Consider the following 25,175-nt stretch of genomic DNA (forward strand, 5'->3'; position numbering starts at 1 on the left):
TAAAAAATTGATAAATGGAGAGAAATTCCATGACACTTTGTGGTGGCATTGTGCAGGATTTTGTGCTTAGCTTGGAATATTTACTAATGATCTGCAAGAATTCTTGAAGTAGAACTGCCATTCTGGTCAATGTAGTGAAATGCTAAATAATGGTTTGATCAGATCAATTATACAGGATGATTTAGATCAGTTGGAAAGATTCTTCTCTGAAAAATATTGCAAGTAGCAGAAAATGAGACCATAACCCTCTGTCTCTTATTAGGGATTACATCCTGGAAAATGGTCACTTGCAAAAGGACTTTGATTAACTATCACTGTCCTCATCTGAATACAAGTTCTCAGTGTAGCGTTAGTGTTCAGAGAAGTTATTTTCATCTAGTGAGATGCATGGTGCTGTTGTGCAGAGTTGTGTCTGGTTTAGTCCTGCTGCTCCTCTGTGATGAGAGGTTTGTCTTGATCCATCTTGCAGTGATACACTTCAAACCTCCATTCTGCTTCTTCTCCCTCTACTCCAAACTACAGCATTGCCTTTTCTGTGCCTTCTACTCCACAGCCTCTTTTCCCTTGTTGTGAAGGTCCTGGGGCATGAGAAAAGAAAGTCACTGAATGTAGTTCACTTTGTAAATGTTCCTTTCTCTTCCAAATGTGGACTTCTCACACTGTCATCAAAGGTGAAGTGCAGAGGGGCAATGCTGTGAGCTGAATGTGTGAAAGTGGCATGGAAGTGCAAATCTATAGGATGCAGTATGTCCTGCATACTTTCCCAACTCCTCTGACTTCATTTGTTTAAGCATCGCTTTGGCCTCAGAGGTGATATAGCAAGATGGGAATAGAGGTGGAAATTGGGATGGAAAGGAAAGAACTCAGGAAGAGAACAGTTTGAAGTCTGCCTCTGCACCCACTCCTACCCAAGAAAGGGATCAGTTGATTTAAAATACCTGTGTAATCCTTGAATATGTAAATGGGAAGGTGTCAAGTAGGCTTAGGGAAGACGTACTGCCTCTGCGTTAATGTGAATTAAAGCTTTCTTGGGCATTGACTTTTGGTTCTGCTGTAGCACAGGGTAAGGTGTAAAATTCTGGAAGACTTAAAGATAGCTTCTGGAAAACTTCTAAAGATAGCTTCAACAATGTGTACCTGTATCTGGATCTAATAATATACTATTTGCCTAACAAGTGACTTAACTGAAAGCGACTTTCTGAATAGAAATTACCTGTTAAATTTAAGTAAGAGTTTAAACATGGCTATTGAAGGGTTGTGGGCCTAGATCCATAAAAAAAAAAAGACTTACTTACCTAACTTGCACTGAAATAAAAAATGACTAAGTACCTTTGTGGCTGTTAATAGATTGCAAACATGTTTTAACAGCTATGACAATATACGGGTATGTGTAAAGGTTAGTGTCTTACTAATTTTGGAGGGGTCGGGGGCTGGTTTTTTTTGTTGTTGTTTCCAAAAAAATTTTCCAGTTTTGTGGTACATTTATGGTTAATGTTGAAGCTGTTAAAAGTTTTGCAGTTAGCTCAAGCCAAAAAAACCCACAGCTACTAAACAAAACCTCCCCCATACGTTTTAAAGAAAACCTTTGAAAAACCCAGAAAGCAAGGGAGCTGTGCTTGGGGAAGAGGAGGGCAGAATAAGCAGGTAACTTCATGTGGTGAACAGTCCAATAAAAGTCATTTAGTTAATGGATGGGCATAATTAAATGCATGTACGGTCCCCTTATGATCCCTCAGATATGACTGTATGACATTTTATATAAGTCCTGGATGTTAACATCCGATGATATTCTCTTCAGTAGGAAACTTGGTCTTAGTTGAGGAGCAAGTTCCACAGCATTGCTTTTCCTTGAAAGATATTTCTCTGCCTTCATATTTGTTTCTGTTGCCAAGAACCTTCCTATAGGTCACATCTTACTTCTTAAGCTCATCTTGGATGGGGTGGGAAATGGACATGTATTTTTGTGTCAGATAATTTCTGGATAAGCATGGGGTTACAGTAGTTACCCTACTTTCAGACTGAAGAACAAGCCTTCCACAGCCAAAGCAATAAATTGTGGTTTTCCCTGAAGTATTCATGAATACTGTATGGATGTTATAACCACTTCTTTTAATACTGTCTCTGTTTGCAGAGTTTTCTTTATTAGAAAAGGGTTAGGATTCATTTGACCACATACCCACGTTTACGTTGAGCTAGGTCTTGAAACTTCCTTTTATAGTTGGTGGAGTGAAGCAAGTGGTTAGAAGGAATAACCTGTTTTAGAAACAGGTTTGTGAGCTTCTCTGTTTTTGAGTGAAGTGACTTAGGCAGCTGACTCTTGGAGGTATGGACAGGGTTCAAGACACTTAAATTTAGGTGTCTGCATGTATGCACAGTGTTTAATATCTTATTACAGTCAGTGGAAATCTGACCAATACAGTCAGTGGAGCCATGAGCAAGTAGTTCTGGTAGCTGGTTAGCTGAATAGCTTTTGTGGCTGTTTTGACTAGGCTGATCAGTTTTCTGTTGAAAATAAAAGGACATTAGGTACCTAGCTTATATACCTCACACTTACCTTTAGGTGTCTTAGTCCTATTTTGAGGGCTTCCTTTAGTGGTCCATATGTGATAATCTGGGGTATCCCAGCTGGCCTTCTGCTACCAGTCCAGATGGCATGGATGATTCTCCCAAGTCCTGTATCATATCTACCTGTCCCCAAAAGATATCTCTGATCCCCTGGACATTTCAAATCGCACTAGATACTTCTATGTAGGCAACTAAATAAATTAGTCAAAACAGATCTTTATACTTGGTCAGATGAGTTGTACCTGGGGGATATACTTGATGTTGTAAAATGTATGAATCAGGGTTGTGTTTCCCTGGTGCAGTTGTTTCATAGGTCTGACAGATGTGAGGCCGTCATGATATTAAAAGTTTACTTTGTATAGCCTAATAAGTAATAGCAAACCTCTTTATTTTTAGAACCTCATCTTGGAAGTCTGCTTTGTGAATCCTCAAGAGGATTCTTGTGTGTATTTATTTACTGGAACTCAATACAAAATATGTAAAAAAAAAAAAAAAAAAAAAAAAAAGTAGATATGTACCTTTCCTCTTCTGAGAGGATTTTTTTTTTTTTGACAGCTTTTCCCTATGTGTTTTCTTGTACACCATTTTTATACTTCTCCCTGCCTGCCTTTCCACTTCAGCCCTCAATTATGCTCCACAGGTTTCTTTCCCAAGTCTTGGGTTATTACCCAGCTCCATCTTTAAAAAAGTCTATGTAGCTGCTTTCTGAGCAGGAAGGAGCTTGTTTTCCATGGTCATTTGTGTTTAATCCACAGCTAACTTGTTTTTTACCTCTGTTCCACTTAGGGAAAGTACAAGGCTGTGGCTTTTATACTTTACCTTTTCAGACTTCTGCTGAAGGCAGCAGAGTTTGTAACAGCTGCTGTGGTAGCACAACGAACAGCACTCTTAGCTCCTGAAGTTGCCAGTACTATCAACTGGACTAGGTCAGAAAAACCAAACTATTGGCACTGCCAATCCTTCACAAGAATGTTTTGGTTTTGGTTTTTGGTTTTTTTTTTTTTTTTTGGAGGGAGGGTGGTGGGATAAATTTAACTGTAAAGACTTTTACCGTCTCTGCTCTAAATAGCTATGCATGTTGGAAAGAGTCCTTTCTGTTCCTGTGCCTCTTGGTGACCTTCCAATTTTGTACTGTTTCCATCTTTTCCAAAGATGATGGAGGTGGGAAAATGCCTGTCCAGTTTGATCACTGCTGTCTGAAGTCATCCTACTCCTGTTCAGAAGAGATGCTTTTGTCTTCTTTTTGGTTCACAGTAGAGCATCTTTTAATCTTTAGTAATGCAGGTTATCGTTTTGCCTGTACTCTTTTTGTGATGCATACACAGGTAGTTGAATGAGTTTTAGCTAATTAGCTGTTTGCTCTATTGTCAGTGCACTTGCTGCCAGGCAACACACACCTCTTACAAAACTGATCTGAAAAATAATGTGGAGTTTTAGAGACATAGAGGATTGGAGTTGTAGTCTTTTTCAGGTACTTTATTCTTATAAATCAAATAAACCAGACATTTTAAAATCCAAAAGAGGTAGAGAAAAAAATTCTCTCGTGTTTTGGTTGTGTATGCCAAATGTCACCCTGGGGCAACATATTCATATATCTCTGTTATAAAACCAATATAATGGATGGCTTGGTTACATAGTTGTTAAATTGTTGGTTAAATTGTTACAGCTTGGCACTCTACCAGAGGTATTGTAGCTAAACCCCAGATGACACATAAGCCATGAGCTACTAACGCACTCTTTATTTTCTGGAGATCTAAGACTTACTGCTCCACTGGAAGACGTTAAGAAGGTTACTTTTCTAGATTTAAACAACAGTTTTCTCTATGATATAGGTAAACAGTGCTCCATCTGAATAAGAACTTAAGGCAAGCCTGCCATGACTGACATCTTGATCCCCAGAAGATGGCAGTGAGTGTTTAAGAGGAAGGATAGTTTTATTTTGTCATATGCTTTATCTACTCAAATCTTAAAAATATTTTTGCAACTATGCTTGAGAATATATTAAATCTTTAAACTATGTATTTTGGTCCAGTTAGGTAAGCTACATTGTAGCTCCATCAGTGCTGATTCAGAGATGTACAGGGGGAGAAGATGTGGTAGCTTCTTCAGCAACTGCATGCACACTCTTACGCTGTGTGAGGGAGTTCAGGGTTGCTTATCCATAGTGAACAAATTGAAGATCTCCTTAAATTACTGACAAAAAGTGGTCATTGCAGTTTTGGAATTTGTCAGATAAAGTTATGATAAGAAAGCCTCAGTGGGCACAAAATTGTTCATAAACAAGACTTGAAAAATGATGGCCTTCTCTTTCATCCTAAAAAGCTCTTAAATACTTGATTTCACTTTTTCTGTTTGTGTGTCTTTTCTGGTTGATTTTGGACATCAGTTTGGGGAAATATTGTTTGTTGTTTGTATGTATGTGAAGACTTGTCTGATAGTGTGTAACATGGAGACTGTGGATAATAATAGATTATGTTTTCTGTGCTTAATAAATCAGAAGGCATCAAACAAATGTAGCTGATGGCAGACTGACAGCAAAGATGGTGGTTCTTTATAAAATGTGTAGTTGTGCTATGGAATGTTGTGGATGCTAAAATTACACAGACGTTCAAAAAACAATGGGGCAAATTCACAACAGGTATGTCAACCAAGGGCCACTACATGCAAAATCACAATTTCTGGCTCAGAAGCTGCATAAGCTGAAAATTGCTGGAGGCTGGGGGAGTATTTCTGGGAAGTATCATTATGTGCTTTTCTTGCTCTGGTACTGATTTCAAGGCATCCATTATTGGCTGTTTTTGGAGACAGGATGCTCGTCTAAGTTGGGTTTTTAGTCTGATATGCTAGAACTGTTCACATATGAAGTGGTTTTGCTAGTTCTTATTTCAAGTTTTTAAAATGAAAAATATAAAAACTAAGTTATGTATCTTGTTGGTATGTCTTTCTATTAACATTTTTGTGTGTTTATTTATATCTAACTATAATTTACCAGAGAGCACTTCTAATTGCTTGTTATTGCTATCTTTTCATATGTTCTAGTTCAGGGTGTGTACTTGAGCAAAATTTACTTTAATTGCTTGATCAGATGCTTAGTTAAAAAAGCTCATCACTGCATCACGTGTTGAAGTATGCCTCTGGTTTGTTAAGAATGGAAGAGTGTTTTCATTTATGTCTTGTGGAAGACTGCTGAAATGAAAAGTTTCACCTGTGATGTACTTTCAGACTTTTGACGAAGAGCTGCCCTGTGTTATACCTCTTGACAAGCTGAATTTACTGACTTGGAGATAAGAGTAGGATCACATTTCTTGCACTGTACTTTTGTGGATGCCCCTCTTAACTTTGTCCCTGTCTATCAGAAACCTTAGGTGCCTTTTTTGTCAGAGGAGGCAAACATATTTTAGGGAAAATAATGTAGTGGTTAAACCACTGCATGAAGACTTAAAAGACTGTTACTAAATGCTGTGTTTTATACTACTTGTTTTCCATGTTGTTTGGAAAATAATATCTCTGCATCAGTTTTCCATCTGAAAAATGGAGATAGTTTTTCTCTATTATAAAGGGAGTTATATGAATAAATCAGTTGCTGTCCTTGAGCTATTAGATATTATGAAGTGGTTCATAGAAGGAGGAGCGTGGATAAGTGGGTCCTGCTATCTGACTGAATTAAATTTAGTAGTTAGAAATGCTGAGAATGAAATCTGCTACAGCCTATAAGGTAAAATCTAGTCTATTGACACTAGCTTACATAGGAACTGTGTATGTTTAGTAACTTTTTACTTTATACATGTCCATAGATTGGTGAGCACTGTATAGAATTGTGAGGAGCACTGTGAGAGGCTGCTGCAGCGTATGGTGGGAAAAAGCCTTCAGAGAAATTGGTTGTTTTTCTTGATCCATTGGCATGGAGTGTAAGAGGTATCTTTTGGATTAGAGGAATAGCTGACCCAGGCAGCAAAAATAGAGGATAATTATTGTTCAGTCTAGAAATATTGGTTAGAGTGGATGTCCCTGTCCCTGAAACAGTTACGCTTAATAGAAATCATTGCTCCTCTTGTTGATGCATGTTGTTCACATAAATGAAGATGCTCAATCCAATGTACATTGAATGCAAATAGCTAAAGTTCTGGCATACAGTTCTCACTAGCCATTTGTGCACCTCTGTGTGTTTTAACTACAAAGTAAAAATGGAACACAGAGTAAATCTAATACAGTTATAGCTTTTTAAGAAAGCAGAAATGGTACTTGCTTTAATTTTTATTGGATTTTCCTGAGATGAAGTTAAGCTCCTGGGTAGCTGAACTCTTAGATTTTTATGTCCTTCAGGGAAAATAGACAGTATATCCATACACACAGCTAATTTGGCAACTGATTATGTCATACTGAAGATAGCTGAGTGTCTGCATTTCAGGGCTTTGCTAGGAGGCACATCTACATCATAGCAAGGACTCTTAATTTCCTTTGCAGTGAATAGCGTATTGGAAATCAAGCTGGTCAGCTGAATCTAGCACACGGAATAAATGTTGTTTTCTCTCCCTTAAAATGATCCCCTTCTAATTTTACTAAGCATCTACTTGTGTTAGCATTGTGGATATTAGTGAACAAGATTTGTATTGATCTTATCTACTACCTTTGTGATTTTGTAAACATTAATAACATTCCCCCTGCACCATCTCCAAAATCAAGACTTCCAGCCTTGTTATCTTTCCTCATATAGTAGTTTCTCCTTCTCTCTTCATCCTTTTAGTTGGCTGGTTCTATACCTTTAGAAGAGGACTTTACCCAGTACTTGAGATGTGGGTTTACCAGGGTTTTATAGAGGGGCAAAATGAGGAAGTTAACCTTGTAAGTGCGGAATTATGTGCCGACTCCCACATGAGGTAGATGTCCCTGCCACTTCTCTATCCTTTTTCCAAGTTACTGGTGAAGAAGTTGAATATAGCTGGTCGCAGAGGTTCCCCACTGCTTACCTGTCTCCATCATGAAAGTGGTTACCCATAGTGTTTGCTTTCTATCCATGAAATGTCTTTTCATCCAATACTGTTGGATACGAGTTTCTGTAATAATACTTGATATACAACCTTGTCCAAAACTTCTTGAAAATCCAAATATATTAGTGTCCAATGGATCCACTTTACCCATGTGTCTATTGACATTGTTACAGAAATGTAGCAGTTCGTGAGGTGGATTTAGTTTTACAGAAACCATACTGATATTCCCAGCATGTAATGTTTATGTATGTGCTCAGTGATCTTATTCATCGGTATAAACTCATTCTTCTGTCTTGCTAGGGGTGCAAGTCAGACTTACACTGGTCTTGGTAACTGTGGAGTGAGAAGATATTGTTGCTATGAACTGTTGTTTGTCAACAGCTCTTAAACCTGAACTGTACCCTCCAGCCAAACAAATGGGACTGCAAAGAAAGCATACAGATAAGATTTCATGTCTTTTCACAAGTTGTGCCTCAAAAATTCACGTTCAGCCCAGTATACAGTGATGACTTGGTAGTTGTTTGCAAGTGAGGCACAGGTTACACTGGATTAGGTGTGCTGTGGTTTAGGTTCTTTCACCTTCTCTTGCCTTCATCCCTGATGTGCTGTTTCAGGTCTGCCAAATTATTTCGGTCTCTGTGAGGCTGCATATGGGAACTGTTAGTCACAAGGTTAGTTTCTTTCCCATTTCGCCATTAATCACAAGACTTTGCGGGATCAATTCCTTGCAACAGGATAGGATTTTAAACTGTCATACTGGAGGGCTTTTAATTTCTTCACTTTAAATAAAAATAATCAGACTACTTGCTATTAATTTTGACTTTATATACTACAAATAAAGCCACCTCAACTTTTGACAGTTATAGATGTTTGAGGAACCCATAATTAGGATGCTGATATGTCTATGTTTCTGATCTACAGTAACTATTGCAGTCTGTTAGTTAATGTGTTCATCAGTGGTTTGTTTCTTACAGAAAAGAGAGTTTGATGTGGATAACTTGAGCAAGCCAGAACTGCGAATGCTTTTGAGTATAATGGAAGGAGAACTAGAAGCACGAGACCTTGTAATTGAAGCCTTGCGGGTAAGTTACTGGGTTGTTGTGGTTTGCTTTTTTTTTTTTAATTCTCTTTTCCCACTTCCTTTATACTGTGCATAGAATATTATTAGTGGAAGAGAAAATTGTGATTTTTAAAGTTTTAGGTTGACTAAATCTCAGTAATCGCAAAATATGTTCTTGTTTAATTGTTGCCATTCAGTAATTCTATGTAATTTTGGTATGAAATACCAACAAAATTTCAGAGAAGTAAGTGCAAAAACTGCAAAATTACTTCCTTTTTAAATTCTTTTACATTGTAGAGTCTGTTATTTGTGAAAGGAAGAAGTAACTTCAAAGGAAAATTCAGTCCATTCGTTGTTTGTTCTGATGGTCTATATATTTGTGCATGTAGTCTATTCAATGCATTCATTTTCTGAGAGATGGAAGGAGGGACAAAATTGGATGGACATATCTACTTAGGGAAAAGTTTTTGTGGTGTTTTTTTTGCTTTGCTTTTTTTCTTTTTTTTTAATAAATGGTGAAATACATGATATATATTCATAACAGCACTCACAAGTACTCTATTAGATTTTTGCTGTGCTAGGCGCATGTGAAGGTTTGTTTTCTGCCTTAGAAGGTCGCCATCTGAAAAGCAACTTAAAGTTGATTGGAAATGTACAAACAAAACTATATTTTAATTAAAAGATGATAAATTTTTATGACTGTAATGACCTTAAAATTGATACGGAACAGAATAAAATTTAACAGAGCTGCCAAACAGACTGCAGGTTTAGGGGGGAAAACAGGCTTACATGGTTTGAAAATATTTATATCCTCATAGTTGGATAGAGGGAAATTATGCCCTTTAAGGTCTCTTAAAGCAAAACCTCAATGTAATAAAATGTATCTAATACTAGTTTTTAGTAGTATGTGTAATGATTATCAAGTAGTGTGGGAACATTTTCCACTTGTAATGTCACAGTAACAATTGTAAATGCATTTTTATTCAATTTTAATTTGTTTTGTGATGGCTTCAGATCACTTCATGCAAATGGAGCTTTAAGTAGCTGTCACTGATGTACCTGCATTAATAACTAAAGACTTTACAGGTATAAACCTCTCTGATAAAATACAGTTTTCATTTTTTAATGACAATAAGACACTGGAAGCAATATGTTTCTGGGGGATTACTGCACTTTGAAGTTATTTTGTGTTTGGCCTTCAGGTATGTGCATATGCTGAAATGTGCTGCCTTTTCATCTAGCTGTTTTACAATTTCACATCTCATTTGCCCGGACTAGGACTTTTTATTTTCCCTGTCTGCCAGTCAAGGTTTTGTAAAAGGGGAAAAAATGTGCACGCCACATCCAGAATCTCTTTTTTTGACTCTTCTAAGTTTGGAGGAATGCAAATAGAATACTCAGATGATTTTCTCTAATACATATTCATGAACAAGCTACTACACTACGTATCAAATAATGGATGTATTGAAATTGAATGAAATTTAAAAAAAATCAAAACAAAAAAACCCCCCCAAGAATGCAGTACACATTTAATGATAGTAAACATTAAACATTCAGGATAGTGCAGTCCCAGGAGAGAAAAAGTCTACATTAGTTTCCCATGCACCTGCTGAAAAGGGTGGTATGTACACAGTGTTTTTTGATGACTAATATGGATTAATATAAAAAATAGCTCAATTTCACATGAGGTATATAAATGTTGAAAATTGGTTTGGTTTTGATTTTTGTTTTTTACTTCTCCTGCATCTCAATTTCCAGTTTCTGTATTTTGTAGTAAAATCCTCTAAACAAAATCCATGTGGACCTCCAGTCTTACAGGCAGCTTGCCTGGTTGGCTGTACTAGTACTGGAAAACTTGGAAGTTATACCTGCTGAAGAACTGTAGCCTGATATCTTGGAATATGATACTTTCGGATCTTCTGGCTTCTTGGGAAGCCACAAGTCAGCAGTATTAGCAGCTGGAGTCTCCAAGCGGTGCACAAAATAAGCTACTAGATAGCCAAATATAGGTCTTTTATAAAAGTGAATAACAAGAGAATTCCATTGGAATTGTGCCAAGTTTGGTACTTTGATTTTTTCCAACAAAGTGGCATACATACTTTGTGTATCCTTAAAGCAAGAAGGAAATGGTTTTCATATAAGGGAAAGGATTTCTTATGTTACTATTTCAAAAGCTGATCAAGCTCTGTATCAAAATCAGGAAAGTTTGTGAGTGTGTGTTTGGGGAGTTTGTTGGGTTTTTCTTAATCCTACCAGTACTGCAGGGCTGTTTCAAAGCCTAATTTCTCTGATAGGTCAAAGCCTGATAATTTCCAGCCCTATACAAGGTATGTGTGTTGTCTTTTCCTCTGAAGTGATCTTCCTGTCAGTTTTCAGTCACTGAGGTTTGTACATTTACTAAGTGGTTTTATATGTTGTTGGTCTTTTTGTAAGACTATAGAACTGGATCTTTTAATCTTCTCTTAGAAAGTAACTGTACATTCTTGTGGTTGTCTTCTCAGATTTTTCTCTATAATAACTTAAGTTTAACTACATCATTTTTAAATATGTGTGCTCTTACCCGTACTCATTTTGCAGCGTTTCACTGAGCACTTGTAAAATTTGTGCAATAAATAGTACTTTTATATCTATTGGAAATACCTCTCCTGGAAAGTTCTAGCATTTAAAGTGAATCAGTCTTGACTGATCACAAAAGAACTAATAATACAGAATATAATTAAAGACTGACTCACATGCTACTACTCTTAATCTGCACCTGGCATGAAGTTTCTCATTTTAACAAGACCTGTTTGATGCATCTGTTAGTCTGCCTTTTTCCAGTTGTATAAATTCTTACACTGACCTCTCTTGTTTCCCACTTCACTGATTTTGTGTGAAGCCACATCATGTGCTTTACTGAAGATCTGAGACAGATCTGATTGTTTTTTCTCTGTTTATAAAGCCAGTTATGTGAAAAAACCACACCTACCTTCAACATCCATAGGTAGGATTTCTTTTCAAGCTCTTACAGGAGCACAATTCTTACAATGCCAAATGTTTTTTCTCTTGGTATACATGTCATATCATCACAATCCACACCTTTCCACAGTATTCCCTGGTGGAATGGAACAGAGATTTCTCACAGAGAGTTAAGGGGTGTGAACTAGAGAGCAGGAACAGTATTTTTGGATAAGATATGGAGTTGGAACTTGTGCCTTACTGTTTTGTTTGGGTTTTTTTTTCTATGTCATGTTTATGGTGTGTATATATATGTATTATGGAGATCTCAAATCACTTTTAAAATGTTGTTTTAAATTAATTCTTTTCACTTATTTTAGAAATTTCCTTTTCAGGATTACAGTTTAATGCTTCTTGATATATTGTAAGAGTGTAATTTGCCTGTGTGGGTTCTGATGGATTAAGCAGAAAACGCTTATGACATCTTTGGTTTTGTGGGTTGAGCCTCAGTCCTATACACGGAGCAAACTCTACTACTTAATAGCTCATAGAAATCTAAAATAATAATCTTCTGAATGTGTTGTGGTTTTGTGACTTCTGGGTTTTTTTGTTCTCTTATTTAAAAAATAGCTGTAAAATTATGCACAGTTTGAGGTGTCAGTGAAAGAAATTAAACTCTAAAATGATACCCTGTATCAGTTAGTAGTGCTGTAATATTCTTTTTCTGACAGGGAGACAATGCCCTTGGATTTCAGAATTGTATTGTCTTCAGATGCTTGTCTTCTGGCTGTTCATTTACAATGCATTCATTGAATTGTAAAATTAATTTGTATTCTATGACTTTCAGTATAATTTCTCTTGGTGCTAGTAGCCATCAGAGAAGATGGCTACTAACTCCTCATTTACCACTTTTAAGATGTTGCATAACTTTTTCTGCTCATTTAAAACTTAGTTTCAAAAAGGTGCAGTCCAATGAGAATAAAAGGCTTCAGCATTTGTTACTCTGCTTTGAAAAGATTGGACTAGGAAATTTTAAGTCTGTCCACTGGCTATTGTTCCAGTGCAGAGTGTCTATTCTGTGTAAATAAAAAAAAATAAAAATTAAAAGTCAGAAAGGCCAGTAGTTTGGGATTATAGGAAGAAATGTTGTTAAATTAACTAGTCATCCCAGAGGCTGGGGTGGGGGGGGGAAGATAAGTTTAGTTAGTAAAGCTAATAGTGTTGATGTAATAGATTTTTAAGGCACTTGAATTTGTGCCACATGATAAATTAGAGAGAACCAAACCCAAGGTGTCACATATGATAATTAACTCTTTTTTTGCATCTTTGTGCATAATATATTGTAGTTTTCATTGTATTTCATATAAAGTTTTGATACCTTGGAGTCTACTTTTGAAACAAAAACAAATCTTCATTTCCAAACTGCATTCATAAGAAATATGCAGATGTCATCTGTATACTTCCACATTTTCACAACACGTTGTTGTTCCTTTATAATATGCACAACTGCAGATACAAAAGGACACATAGCATTCCTATTTCTAAAAAAGAGCTATTCCTGCTTCAGCTATTGAAACTTTAACTAAGTGGGTCAATGTCTCCTACTATTGCTGTAAAAGTAGTTTGGTGCTTTGATATAAACAGAGAAAGCTGAGGGTTTTTTTTCCCTTAGCAGGTATAAATTTGCTATAGTATACTCTGTTTTCTACAATACAGAACAGTATTTTGCTGAATTAATCTCTGTCTGAACACTATTTCTTTTCTGGGGAACATTGGCTGTCTGCAATTTGGAAGCTGGAGAAATTCAGATTTGAAAAAGTTGTAGTAATTATCAACCAAAGTAATTTAAGTTGCTGGACAAGTTCAGCCCTGTGAGGACAAACAGCCTTGGAAGAGCAGACCTCTGTCACGCTTAGGGTCAAATTTCCAGATTTATTCTCCAAGTGAACAGTTAATTTGCTGTGGAGAGCAGCATCAGGATTCACCTCAAAGGATGTGATCTTTGTGAAAATCTTTCTCATTAGCACTCTGATTCTGTATAACTGTTACACCAAATGACTTAAGATGGTTCTTTGTGAATCTGTAATTTCTTTATTTTAGTAGCTCCATGATCGGGGTTGCACTGCAATTAAAATTAAATTCAGATTAACATTTAAATCATTAAAGTTATTTTGTTAATGAGAAATAACATGCTGTTTAATTGCTATTGGGAATGCATATAGTTAAAAAAGGAGGGAGACTTAACTATAGCTGTTGCCTCCATCTGTCTCAATTATCCAAATAAACTGTCTGCCTGTAATAAGGGGATAATATATTCTTAATGTGGAGGTAATGTGGCCACATAATAAAAGCACAGGTCTGGCCTCCCACAACTGTGATCTCAAATACAGCATTCATTTGTTGTTTTCTTTTTCTCCAACTGTAAAGTGTTTGCTGTATCTGCCCACTTTCTAGAGAATTTTTTAAAGTGCATTGACCCTCACATGATGAATTGAAGTGCTAGTGTTAGCTTTCAAGCGTGGAATTACAAATACTAAATGCTGCTTTTAGTGGTGATTCTCTCATAAAGTTAAATCATTAGTAGGTTATTTTTCATCTAAAATTTTAAAGCCCAATTTAGTTGGGATTTTGTTTTTTTTCAATTATTTTTATGTGCCTGCCTATGTAAATTTCATTAGGTGGTGAATGGTAAAATGAAAATTTATATTATACTTCTTCTATGGTATGCATTAATTAATGTGAATTAAAAAATGCAAATTCTTCTCATACTAGATCCTTTAATATGCTACACTGCATAGATTTAGAACAACTTCTTTGGATTGTTGGGAAATTGCCAATAGCAACAATGGATATATTTTTGTTTAATTAAAATTGACTACAATGTCAGTGACATTGCTGTGGAGCAATGCCTTTTCTCTGAGCTTAAGCGAGCTCCAAATCAACAGATTCTCTGTGTGATGGCCAGGTCAGGAGGCCAGTATAAGAATGGCAAGGTGAATTTTGTTGTAGGTGTTTCTTAAGTGTTGTAAAGCTATACTGTATTTAATTTTTACCATAACTTCCTAAGGCAGGAAAGCTTATCTTCTATGTATGTGTTTGTACCAATGTCTGTTGAATCTTTTTGCCAGTTTCTGCAAAATCTGACAAAATGCTAAGCATTTCAGAAATAGGTAGTGTCATCAAACCAGGCAGCTGGGTAAGAAAAGTCAAACTGTTGTTAGAGCCTTAGTTGAAGGAAGGGCAGAGATTTGTGGTGTCTGTTACTGAGCACTGTATGTGAACTGTAGAATACAGAGTTAGGGAAAAATCAGCCGTTGTTAATTTAGCTGCTCAGAGAATTGAAGTTAGACTGTCCAAGTTTATAAAAAGATGAGAAGTAAAAGATCTCTGCTGTGGGAGTTAGTTCTGCCCAAATTGTAAGTACAGCCCGTCTCCCTGAATCTAAGCATTTTGATAGACCTGCAGGATAATCAATAGAGCTGGAAATGAATCATACTTTCCATATTATGTCCAAGTACAAAATCCATATAGGATAATTTCTGACTTCCCCTAGCAAGGCAGTGGCTGAATTTTATAATGAAGGTGTGGATATTAATGTAATGAAATAGGTAGTTCAAAAGACAGAAATTAATGCATCATGTAATAATACCTCATAGACACATTTAAGTTTAATAACCCATTCTATTAGCTTTACCTTAAAAAGATTCCAGTCTAAAAAGACTTTAAAATAAGGATAAAGAGCTTTTAGAAAGTATAGTGATTACTGTGTAGATTGCACAATGTTTCTTTAAAATAGATAATCAATTGTATGTTGAATGCCAGTTTTCAGGTTCCAACTTTCCTGTTAATCATTTTAGAACTACTAGGATACCAGTATTCAATTCCACGAGAAATTCAGTAGTTTAAAGCAAGTCTTAAAAAAAAGTTTTAATACTTTTTAGGAGGATAATTTGTTTTGAAATGATCAGATTGTTTCACAAATTTCTTAAATAACTAGCTGCAATGAAAAGACACTCCATTTCCAAGGCTGTAATGGTATAATTCAACATTACTTCAAAACTCTTCTCCATTTTTTCTAGAAGTATATATAATCAAATTGAATGTTGTTTTGCAAAGTATTGCATTACAAAACAACAAAAACAAATGTTTCTTTGTACTGACATTCTGTTAGAAAATTCTGGTCATATGGGTAGCTTATAAGATGTTTGGGTTCATGATAAAGGACATTTTTTACATATCTATGTAGTAAGTGTGTGTGAATGAACTACTTGAATGAACCTACCTTAGCATTCAGACCAAAAGCACACTTTTGAAGAAACTCTCCCCATTGTCCCCACCTAATTTTGCTTTGCCTTGCCTCACAGACCCCTCTCAGACTGTGTGAACTGAACTGAGAGCGGAGCTAGTCCTAAGTAACACCGCCTTCCAAATGGTAGGACCATAGGTGCATTCCCAGTACCGATTGTGTTGCTCTAACAACTTGTTCCTGTTGTGCTGCACTACATTATAATGTTGACATAGTCACTGTATACCTATAAATACCCTTTTCCAGGATTGTTTGTGTAAATACAGTAGGAAATATGAGTTGGTCTAGATTTAAAAAAAAAAAATTAACTTATATCCCCATGTTCACTTTCTAAACCCAGAAATTCCCCAATGCTTTCCACCATTATGATCATTCTTGAATTTAACACAGATGGACCTTGCTTGTGAAATTGCCAGATGGGTCATTGTAAAATACTCTTCTGGAGTCTCTTTCTCCCCAAAGGGCAAAATGCATTTTCTGCTCAAGCTAGTTTGATTTCAAATACTGAGCTGTGCATTGTGGAAGGCTATTATTAGTAAACTTGTCTTTCAATTTCAGCTGACAATGGTTAAGCACTGAACAATATAGTTTTATTTTAGTCTCATTGAAAACATGAACTATTATGATGATAACTGTCATGTGTACATATTTCTGTACCACTTTTGCAAGTCTTTAAGTGTATGTGAAGATCAATATTTTTTAAAAAAACCTGAGTGTATCATAGTTTATCATAACAGTATACCACGTAACGATGTTAGGGTTTTGGTGGGTAACCAAGAATGATACTGGAATAACTATGCAAAATGTGGAGCTTTTCATGCTTGGCTCTGCATTTTCAGTGTTGAATTAGCTTTTCCTTGAAAAAAAATTCAGGTAAATGTTTAAGTAAAATATTTGGAAGGAGAGCTGTAGATACTTGCAATCTATACTTGCCTAATTTGACCTGTCTGCTTCCCAGTGAGTTCTGTCTAGCAAGAGAGCTTCCTTCACTTGGCCAAGGCAGACTTTTGCCTACTGCAGGTTGAGATTTTAGTTAAGAAAACTTTAATTTATCAGTTAGAGTTTTCATGTCTTTTTTATGTTATTTATTGTCTTCTGCATCTTGTGATGGGGTGATACCTGGTTTTGCCTGTACTCTGTAAGTTACATGTTAAAACAGAATTATTACCAACACCGTAATTGTCAACTGTGTATGGATAAAGTTTTTATCCTGAGCTACTGTGCAAAGTCAACAATAATTGTACTATAAGACTTAGTACTTCTAGAATGAACTTCAGGGTTAGAGGGGAAGAAACCTGGGAGCCATCAGGAAAAAGGGAATGAATCCATATAGTTTTGTTGTTCTCAAATGGACTGATAGGTAGAAAAATTACATGTCTATTAAGTGTAATCTGTCAAAGGAAGCTACATCACCTGTAAATTATGAAGACCCTTACCTGCAGTAATTATGCTAAGCTGTTGTGAATTTAAAATGCAAATCTGAACTTCTACACGTATGAATCCCATGGCACTCTCATATCAAAGAATGGAGATAAGAGCACACAGAAGGTGTCTTTACAGACTTCTGGCAGCCAGTAAGACAGCCTGTTTTGTAGCAGGTGTCTTTGAAAAATGGTGATTAGGTAGAAGGAGGAGCAGAAGATGTTAAACTGTATGTAACAGAAGGTTATTGTTGTAGACAGTATGATGGCAGTTGTTGGCCTTGGTGGCAGAAGTGAACCGTGAAATAGAAATCAGATAATGCCTTGTTTGCATTGTCATTTTTGCATGTTGCAGTTTCTTTGTAAAAATTTAATTTTCACTAAATTTCAGGGAGGTGATGATCTGCAGTTTGTGTCCTTGCTCATCTGATCACTACTTTTGAGTTACTGACTTTAATTATTGTTGTGTATGCATTTTCTCTGCTTTTAAATATAGTTTGTCTTTACGTGTCCAATGGTTCTGGTTATGATTAAAGCTTTTACTTTATTAATATTAGTTTATTGTAATTTTCTGAACAGGGATGTCAAAAAGTATTATTTCACTGTTGCAAGTTATTTAAAATTGATTGCAAGGAAGCTGTGAAATACAAATAAATCTCAGACAGGTTAGTAGATGAAATGATTTTTCAGTGCTTAGTTTGGAAGGATTTTTTTTATCTGTCGTTTATTTAAAGTTTTAAAGTAATGCAGCATGCTTTTTGTTCACCCAGTTGAAAAAGTGTTGTTAGACACAACCTTAAAGAACATTCAAATTTTGATTATTTTTTTTCCTGTCTTGAACATGGTTTATGTATTGTATTTTTTTTTTTTAGTTTATATTATTTCAGCTATTTATTTATTTATTTAATAAAATCACTTGACATGTTTTGATATACTGCTTTATTGCCAAATAATTCAAGAAACTCACACTATTCCAGTAAATATCTGTGTGGACCTCTGGTTTTTGAGAATTGCATGATTGGTTACAATGTAAGAAAGCAGCTTTCGTTGAAAGACAACAAAGTGACCAAGCCTGCTTAAGACAGCAAAACCTAACACAATACTTTAGGAAATGTTGTGAAATTAAAGGACAGTCTTATCCTTGATACTGCTGGAGTCCATGTTGTAACAATTTGGAAATACTGTTTATAGTATTGGTGTGTTAGCTTTATATATATTATCTTATTTAGAAGATCATTTCAGATGCCTATGAAAGTATTTACTTCTCTTATATTCAGTGGTTTTTGTAGTTATAGTTCTGTAAGCATGGATAACTAACAATAAGTACTTTTGTCTGCGTGATGAAAGGTATCGAGTGAACTGTATTTGGGGTTTCCTTCAAGTAACACCTCTATTTCTTGCACTTCATTATGAGCGGAACCAAGTCTCTTACCTTTTCCAATAGATGCTGGGGATGTAGCAGCAGCAGTCCCTGGACTGATTAGCTTTGTTGATCTGAGGGATCCTGGTACTTTGACACATATAAAGGCCTCTTCTAGAAGCTACTGACAATATAAGTTTTCAGTAGTGTTACATCACTTCTTGTGGTAGTTGTTTGCTATTTGTCAAAGGGAGATATTAAGCACTGAGCAAAGCAAAACTTCTGGTAAACTATATTAAAACAGTCCTGTGTATGTGGTGTTTCACTAAGCTTAAGCTTCACTACTCAGGTAAATACCCTTATTCCAGGCTTTCCTAAAATTGGAGACTACAAGTATGAAACTATGAGACTAGTTTTCTAGTATGAAAACTCTAGGTCTTGCATTGCAAACATCCTTTTCACTCTGTCCTTTCCAGCAGTAATAGTCTCTTCTTGTTTTTCACATAAGATCTGAATATCTTTATTGTTGCAAAGCATGTAACTACTAATTCAGCTTAAAGTATTCTGCTGGTTTCTTATTTGGATAATTCCTTTGCCTTTCCCACTTGATTCCTCCTACCCTCATTTGATCTTTCTGCATAGTCCAACATAAACTAGTGAGCACAGATACACAAACTATTTATAAAAATAATAATAAAAAATTCCAACATCATGTTGATGTAATATTTCTTGGTTTCTATGATCTTTATGAATAATACAGCTGTGACATCATTGTTCGAGTGACTTATTTAAAATGTTTTATCTGTTTGCCATCATTACTCACATTGCTGACAATGAGAAATGTAATGGTGTCATCCTATCTGTATTATTATGTTAACTGAAATTTTCCATTTTTAGTTAAGGGAACATACATAGGGTATTTCCTCTGTGCTAATAAATGGTACAGTTAATTTTGTTGATGGTAACACTAAAGTGCAACTGATAATATAACACTTCTTACTTTTGTTTGTGTGTCCCTTCATGTTACTGCTGCTGAAGAAAAAATGTATAAGGTTTGTTCTTGGTTCTTCCAAATAAATTATGACAGTAATTTATAAAAATAGTTATGAAGAAGATAAAAGATTTGATTGGGGTTCTTTTCAAATTCAACACTTGTGAAAATACTCACATAGCAGCAATTACTTTTGTTATGCTTGGGTGTATGTGAAGAGATCAGCACCTCCCTCTCCACTTCCCCTCCTCAGGGAGCTGTAGAGAGCAATGAGGTCGCTCTTCGGCCTCCTTTTCACCAAACTAGACAGGCCCAAACTCCTTAGCTGCTCCACATAGGACATTCCTTCCAGCCCTTTCACCAGCTTTGTTGCCCTCCTCTGGACCCATTCAAGGACCTTCACATCCTTGTTAAATTGTGGGGCCCAGAACTGCACACAGTGTTCAAGGTGAGGCTGCACCAACGCTGAATACAGCGGGATAATCCCCTCTTTTGACCGGCTGGTTATACTCTGTTTGATGCACCCCAGGGTGCAGTTTGCCCTCTCGACTGCCAGGGCACACTGCTGGCTCATATTGAGCCTGCTGTCAGCCAGCACCCCCAGATCCCTTTCTGCAGGGCTGCTCGCCAGCCACTCCTCTCCCAATTTATACTTGTGCCCGGCATTACTCCGTTCTAGGTGCAGAATCCTCCATTTTGACTTGTTAAATTTCTTCCCATTAATCATTGCCCAGTGCTCCAATCTATCTAGATCCCTGTGCAAGGCCTCTTGTCCCTCAAGAGAGTCAACAGCACCTCCCAGTTTGGTATCATCAGCAAACTTGCTAACGGTGCATTCAACTCCTGCACCCAGATCGTTGATAAATACATTGAGCAGAACTGGCCCTAGAATTGAACCCTGAAGAACACCGCTGGTGACCGGTCACCAGCCAGATGTAGTCCCATTCACTACATCCCTTTAAGCCCAGTCCTTCACCCACCGCACCGTGAACCCACTCATCCCACAGTTGGACAACTTGTCCAGAAGGATGCTGCGAGGAACAGTACCGAAAGCCTTAACTACCTCCACCGCCTTCCCTTCATCCACTTGGTGGGTGACCTTATCACAGAAGGATATCAAATTAGTTAACCAGCACTTTCCCTTTGTGAACCCATGTTGACTGTGCCTGATGATTGCATTGTAAACTTGTAATTTGCATAGCTTTTCATTAAAATAATTAAAGTTTGGTAATCATGTAATTGCTATTCAGTAATATGGGATGATATTTTAACTGAGATTTTGATAGTTTGAAAATATGGAAATCTAAATGCTGTAAATGAAAAAGAAACACAGATTTATTTAGTTAAAGTTCTTCTGCTATGCCTTTGTATGTTTGGTCTGTTACTGAGCTGAAGAAACTTTTTAACTGCTAAGCATGGAGGTTAAAGTGCTCTTTTTTTGTTTAGAGGTGAAGTCATATTTCTTTCAGTACTTCAGAAAAATGCTGACAGATTTCCATGCAAAGAATTATGAATTGATTTGCATGAATTTGAAGTAGAAATTTGAACATGCAAAAAAGTCTAGATGACAAATGGTTATTTAAAGTAACCAGAAAGCTCAAGTCTCTTCTATCAATTGAGACTCATTATCAGTATGAAAATCAGTATTATTTTCAGAAATAAATGCCTGGGTGGTTAGATAATCAGAGCATCAAACAGTGATACTTCCTTACAAAATATTGGCCTATAATTTTCAAATGTTTAAGCATCAGACAACAAAGCTGTCATAAAATAGGTCTAATGTCATCTTTGTATAGAACATCTGGATGGCTTTTCTCAATGAAAAACACGTGTTGTTTCATGACGAGCTTTTTCTCCTTCCTCATTTACAAACTTAGTGCAAGGCTTCAGTTTCACCTTTTACATCTGTAAGAAGTGAAGAATATTTTATATTGACTGGGTTGTTTTTTCTTATTGGTACTGATCTGTTAGTAACTGATCTTAGCTTTGTAATACGGCCTTTTCATTTTTAAATCCGTAACTTCAAAGTAGCAGACTTTCATTGGAGAAAATTAGTAATGAAGAATTGGAAGCATATGTCTGTCCTGTCTGTTCCTCTTTCTTTCATGGAGGTTTTTACCAGGTAACGGGGAGAAAGAGAAGGAGTTAGTGCTACTTAACAATATTGGGGTAATAGTAAACTCGTGCTATTGGGTGATATTCTCTTTTTATGGAGTCAAACCCCTAAGGAAATTCAGGCTTGATCATTACCTTGGTTGTATAATTCTTCTTCAGTGCTTTCTGTTATTATGTAAGTCACGATTGTTTAAGTGTTAATTAAATGTTTGTCTTCCTATACACAGAGAGATTTGAATTAATTGTTAGGCATGTTGTACTTCTGTTAAGCCTGCTTTTTAGTTCAGAGAAGAAGAAACTACAGCTTTTTGCAAACCACTTTAATATTTGGATGCTTGGCATGAAATAGAGAAAATCTGGTTTGCTGTTGTTTTCATCAACTGCTAGGTAAGATCTGACCTTTTATGCCTTAAAATGATGGTTTTGTATATCTTCTTAAGTGAAGGTTACTGAGGATAGCCTTGTAAAACAACATGCATTTTTATATTCAGAGCTTGCTTTCTACCTTGAAAAATGCTTTTAAAAAGCTTGAATTTAAAGCTATGTGATTCTGAGAGAAAGGGACACTTTGCGAATTACAAATTTTTGGAAAAGTTCTATGGGTTATTGTGAATGAGAGAATAATGCAACTTTTTCTTCTTAATCTTATTTTAATGGTTCATGCTTGGGATAACTTTTCTGGAACTACTGACTATATCTCCACTTTCGTGCAGCCTACTTCACTGTAATGAGTTTCATTGATATATTTGCATGGCTTATGACTGTTACGAGACACTGCTCCAAGACAGTTTTGAATGCTTTATATGAGTATGTGTGCCTTACATTTAAAATTGCTAAACAGGTATATTTTCTTTTCTTTATTAGTACCTCTACAAAAAGACTTGAATTCTTTCATGATCCTGATCAGTCCTCTGTAAAGAACATTTTTTTATAGCATGAAACACTTATATAGGTCTGTCAAGCTTAATCAACCCGTATGTTGGTTTTGTTTAACTTGCTGATTGCATCTTCCTATTTCTCAATTCTTTCTACTGTTTTCACTCCTTTTAACTAGCAGCCTGTTATGATCATCAGTCTTCTTCAGAGAATTTCCATTTTTTTATCCTTAAACTGTACACACAAGTTTTTGTCTTACGATACTTGACACTTAACGTGGAAACAGACAGTTTGAATATATTGGTCAAATATTTTTCATATACTAGTGAGTTCATTAAAGTCTAACTCACTTGTAGACTTTGCATAGGTATGTACTGTCACATTACTGAAGAAATTAATTTAGACTGTAGTTAAGATTGTAATGAGAAATTGAGCATCTCGTGTTCATTGACAGAAATCATGCTGCAGGATACAATTTCTTCAGCAGTCATTGATGTTTACATTTCCATTTTTAGTTTGTTTTGTAAAACTTTATATGGAAGTAACATCTCATATGATACTTTGAAAACATTAATTTATATCTGCATTCAAAAAACCCCCACCAACCAAAAAAAGCCAAAACAGCCCCCAAACCCTATTGTGTAAAAAAATTGCCAGCATTCTTCACAGAGTCGTTCTTAATTAATCATAGTAAGACATTGTATCCCCCACCCCGGTATTTTGCAGGTATCTCTGAAAGTACTGCTTTTATTATGAGTATATATTAGTTGATAATTCTCTTTTGCTTAAATGAATAGCTCCAGCACATCATTTCAAGACACTGTATAATACCACTGAATAAGATTTATAAATATGTTCTCTTCCAGCCACCTTCCTCCTTTAAAAAACCCTATTATCCTTTCAATTTTATTTAGAATGAAGGCCTCACCCTTGTCTTTAACACATAAAATAATCTTTTACTGCCTCCCCTTCTGTGCTGGTTAGTTTTAGAAAACTTTTTACCATTCCCTAATACATATGTCAAGAGAAAATATTAATATGAACCTACCAACATCTGTTGAAACAATTTTAGTATATGTGGAAAAGGAAATTAATCAGAGGAACAAATGCTTTTGAAAGGAAGGAAATTTTGTTTAAGGGTTCTGGGGCAGCTTTAATTCAGTTCCATTGTTCCATAGCAGTGTAGGACATGCAGTCCTATTTTTTGTTTATCGTCAGTTGCTGCATGGAAGACTTGGACTTGCTGAACTCTTAACTTGGCAGGTAAACGAAGAGGAAACTCTGAGATACATTGCAGGGAAAATGCAGTATTAACCTTAAAAATACTGTTGCTTAAATATTCTGCTACTGATTACGTAAACTGATTATAAAAACTCATTTCAGCAAATGTGTGCAACTAAGATTAACATAGATTATTACCAAAAGAAAACTAATAATATAACTTATATTATGTGATTAATTTTTTGTTGTTGGGCTTATTTCTTACTTGTGTATTAATTGGTTGTATTTGTTTTTCCTTGCTTTTTTTGTGCTTTTAGCTTTAAGTTCACAGTAGGATGGGTACTATTTGAAGCCCTCCCTGCCCCCTTACATTCTTGTTTCAATAACAGAGGTAAAACATCTAATTAGACTTCATAATTCTCAGTTTGGTCACTGAAAATAGATTTTTCTTTTTTTTTTTTTTTCTTCTGAAGTGGAACATAAGAAACAAGTGACTGCAGGCCAGTTCTTATACGGGATTTGCAGCTTTTCCCACAGCCCATCATCCAGATACCTCCACCCGTTTTGTTCCTCTCCCTGCACACTCTGCTTCCAGTCTTCATCTGCCAGTAGATAAATGGGGTCAGTGACTGCAAAGGGTCAGCTTGAGAGATGGTAGTGTCCAGGAGGGAGTTGGCAGATAGACGCATAGAGGTGACTTGAATAGTGTGAAAAAAGTTGGTATAGGTGTGAATGAGGTGTCTTGCTGTATTTGGTAGGAGACAGGCTCCCTCAGAGCATAGTAAAAGCAACAGTTTATCTTACAGCCTGATCCTCCAGATTCTTGTTGGCTGCAGACCTAGAAGAGAAAACTTGAGAGTAAACCTTCCCCTTGTGTCACACAGCTGCGTAATCCCTAGGATTGTTCAGTACTGATTTTTTATTTTTGAAAATATCACAGACTAAAAGTTCTGTTTTCTAAGTCTTAAAAAGTATTTTCATGATCCGAAGCAAGACATAAGACTTGTTCCACCAATAAATATTTGGTGTTTTTCCCTTCCTCCGGAGCTCATTTCTGTCATTTGTTACTTGAGAAGATTGCTAGCACCCACAAGATAAAAAAATGACAGTCCTACAAGAAATCACTAATCATAGAGTAATTTAGGTTGGAAGGCACCTGGAGAGATTATTCAATCCAATCTTCTGCTTAAAGCAGGACTAACATCAAACATGGATCAGGTTGCTGATGGCCTTATCCAATCTAGTTTTGGACATCTCCCAATGACAGAGTTTGTATGTTTTCCCTGGGCAACACATTTCAGTGCTAATCCACTCTCAGCAAGAAGAATTTGTGTC

General features: G+C 36.1%; 1 protein-coding gene across 8 annotated transcripts in view; it reads left to right on the forward strand.

Annotated features, from left to right (window-relative positions):
* The window catches only part of CTTNBP2 (cortactin binding protein 2), a 145,746-nt gene that overhangs the window by 54,212 nt on the left and 66,359 nt on the right, over positions 1–25,175 (forward strand). For 5 of the 8 annotated variants that reach the window (XM_030014903.2, XM_030014905.1, XM_030014904.2 and 2 more), the window contains one exon: positions 8,528–8,635. In XM_030014903.2, the coding sequence (XP_029870763.1) occupies positions 8,528–8,635 (108 nt within the window). Of the gene's footprint in view, positions 1–6,449; positions 6,474–8,167; positions 8,225–8,527; positions 8,636–25,175 lie in introns of those variants that run through there. The other 3 variants (XM_030014901.2, XM_030014908.2, XM_030014907.2) reach the window with 2 other exon arrangements.

The sequence above is a fragment of the Aquila chrysaetos genome, chromosome 5, assembly GCF_900496995.4.
Source record: "Aquila chrysaetos chrysaetos chromosome 5, bAquChr1.4, whole genome shotgun sequence".
Lineage (NCBI taxonomy): Eukaryota > Metazoa > Chordata > Aves > Accipitriformes > Accipitridae > Aquila > Aquila chrysaetos.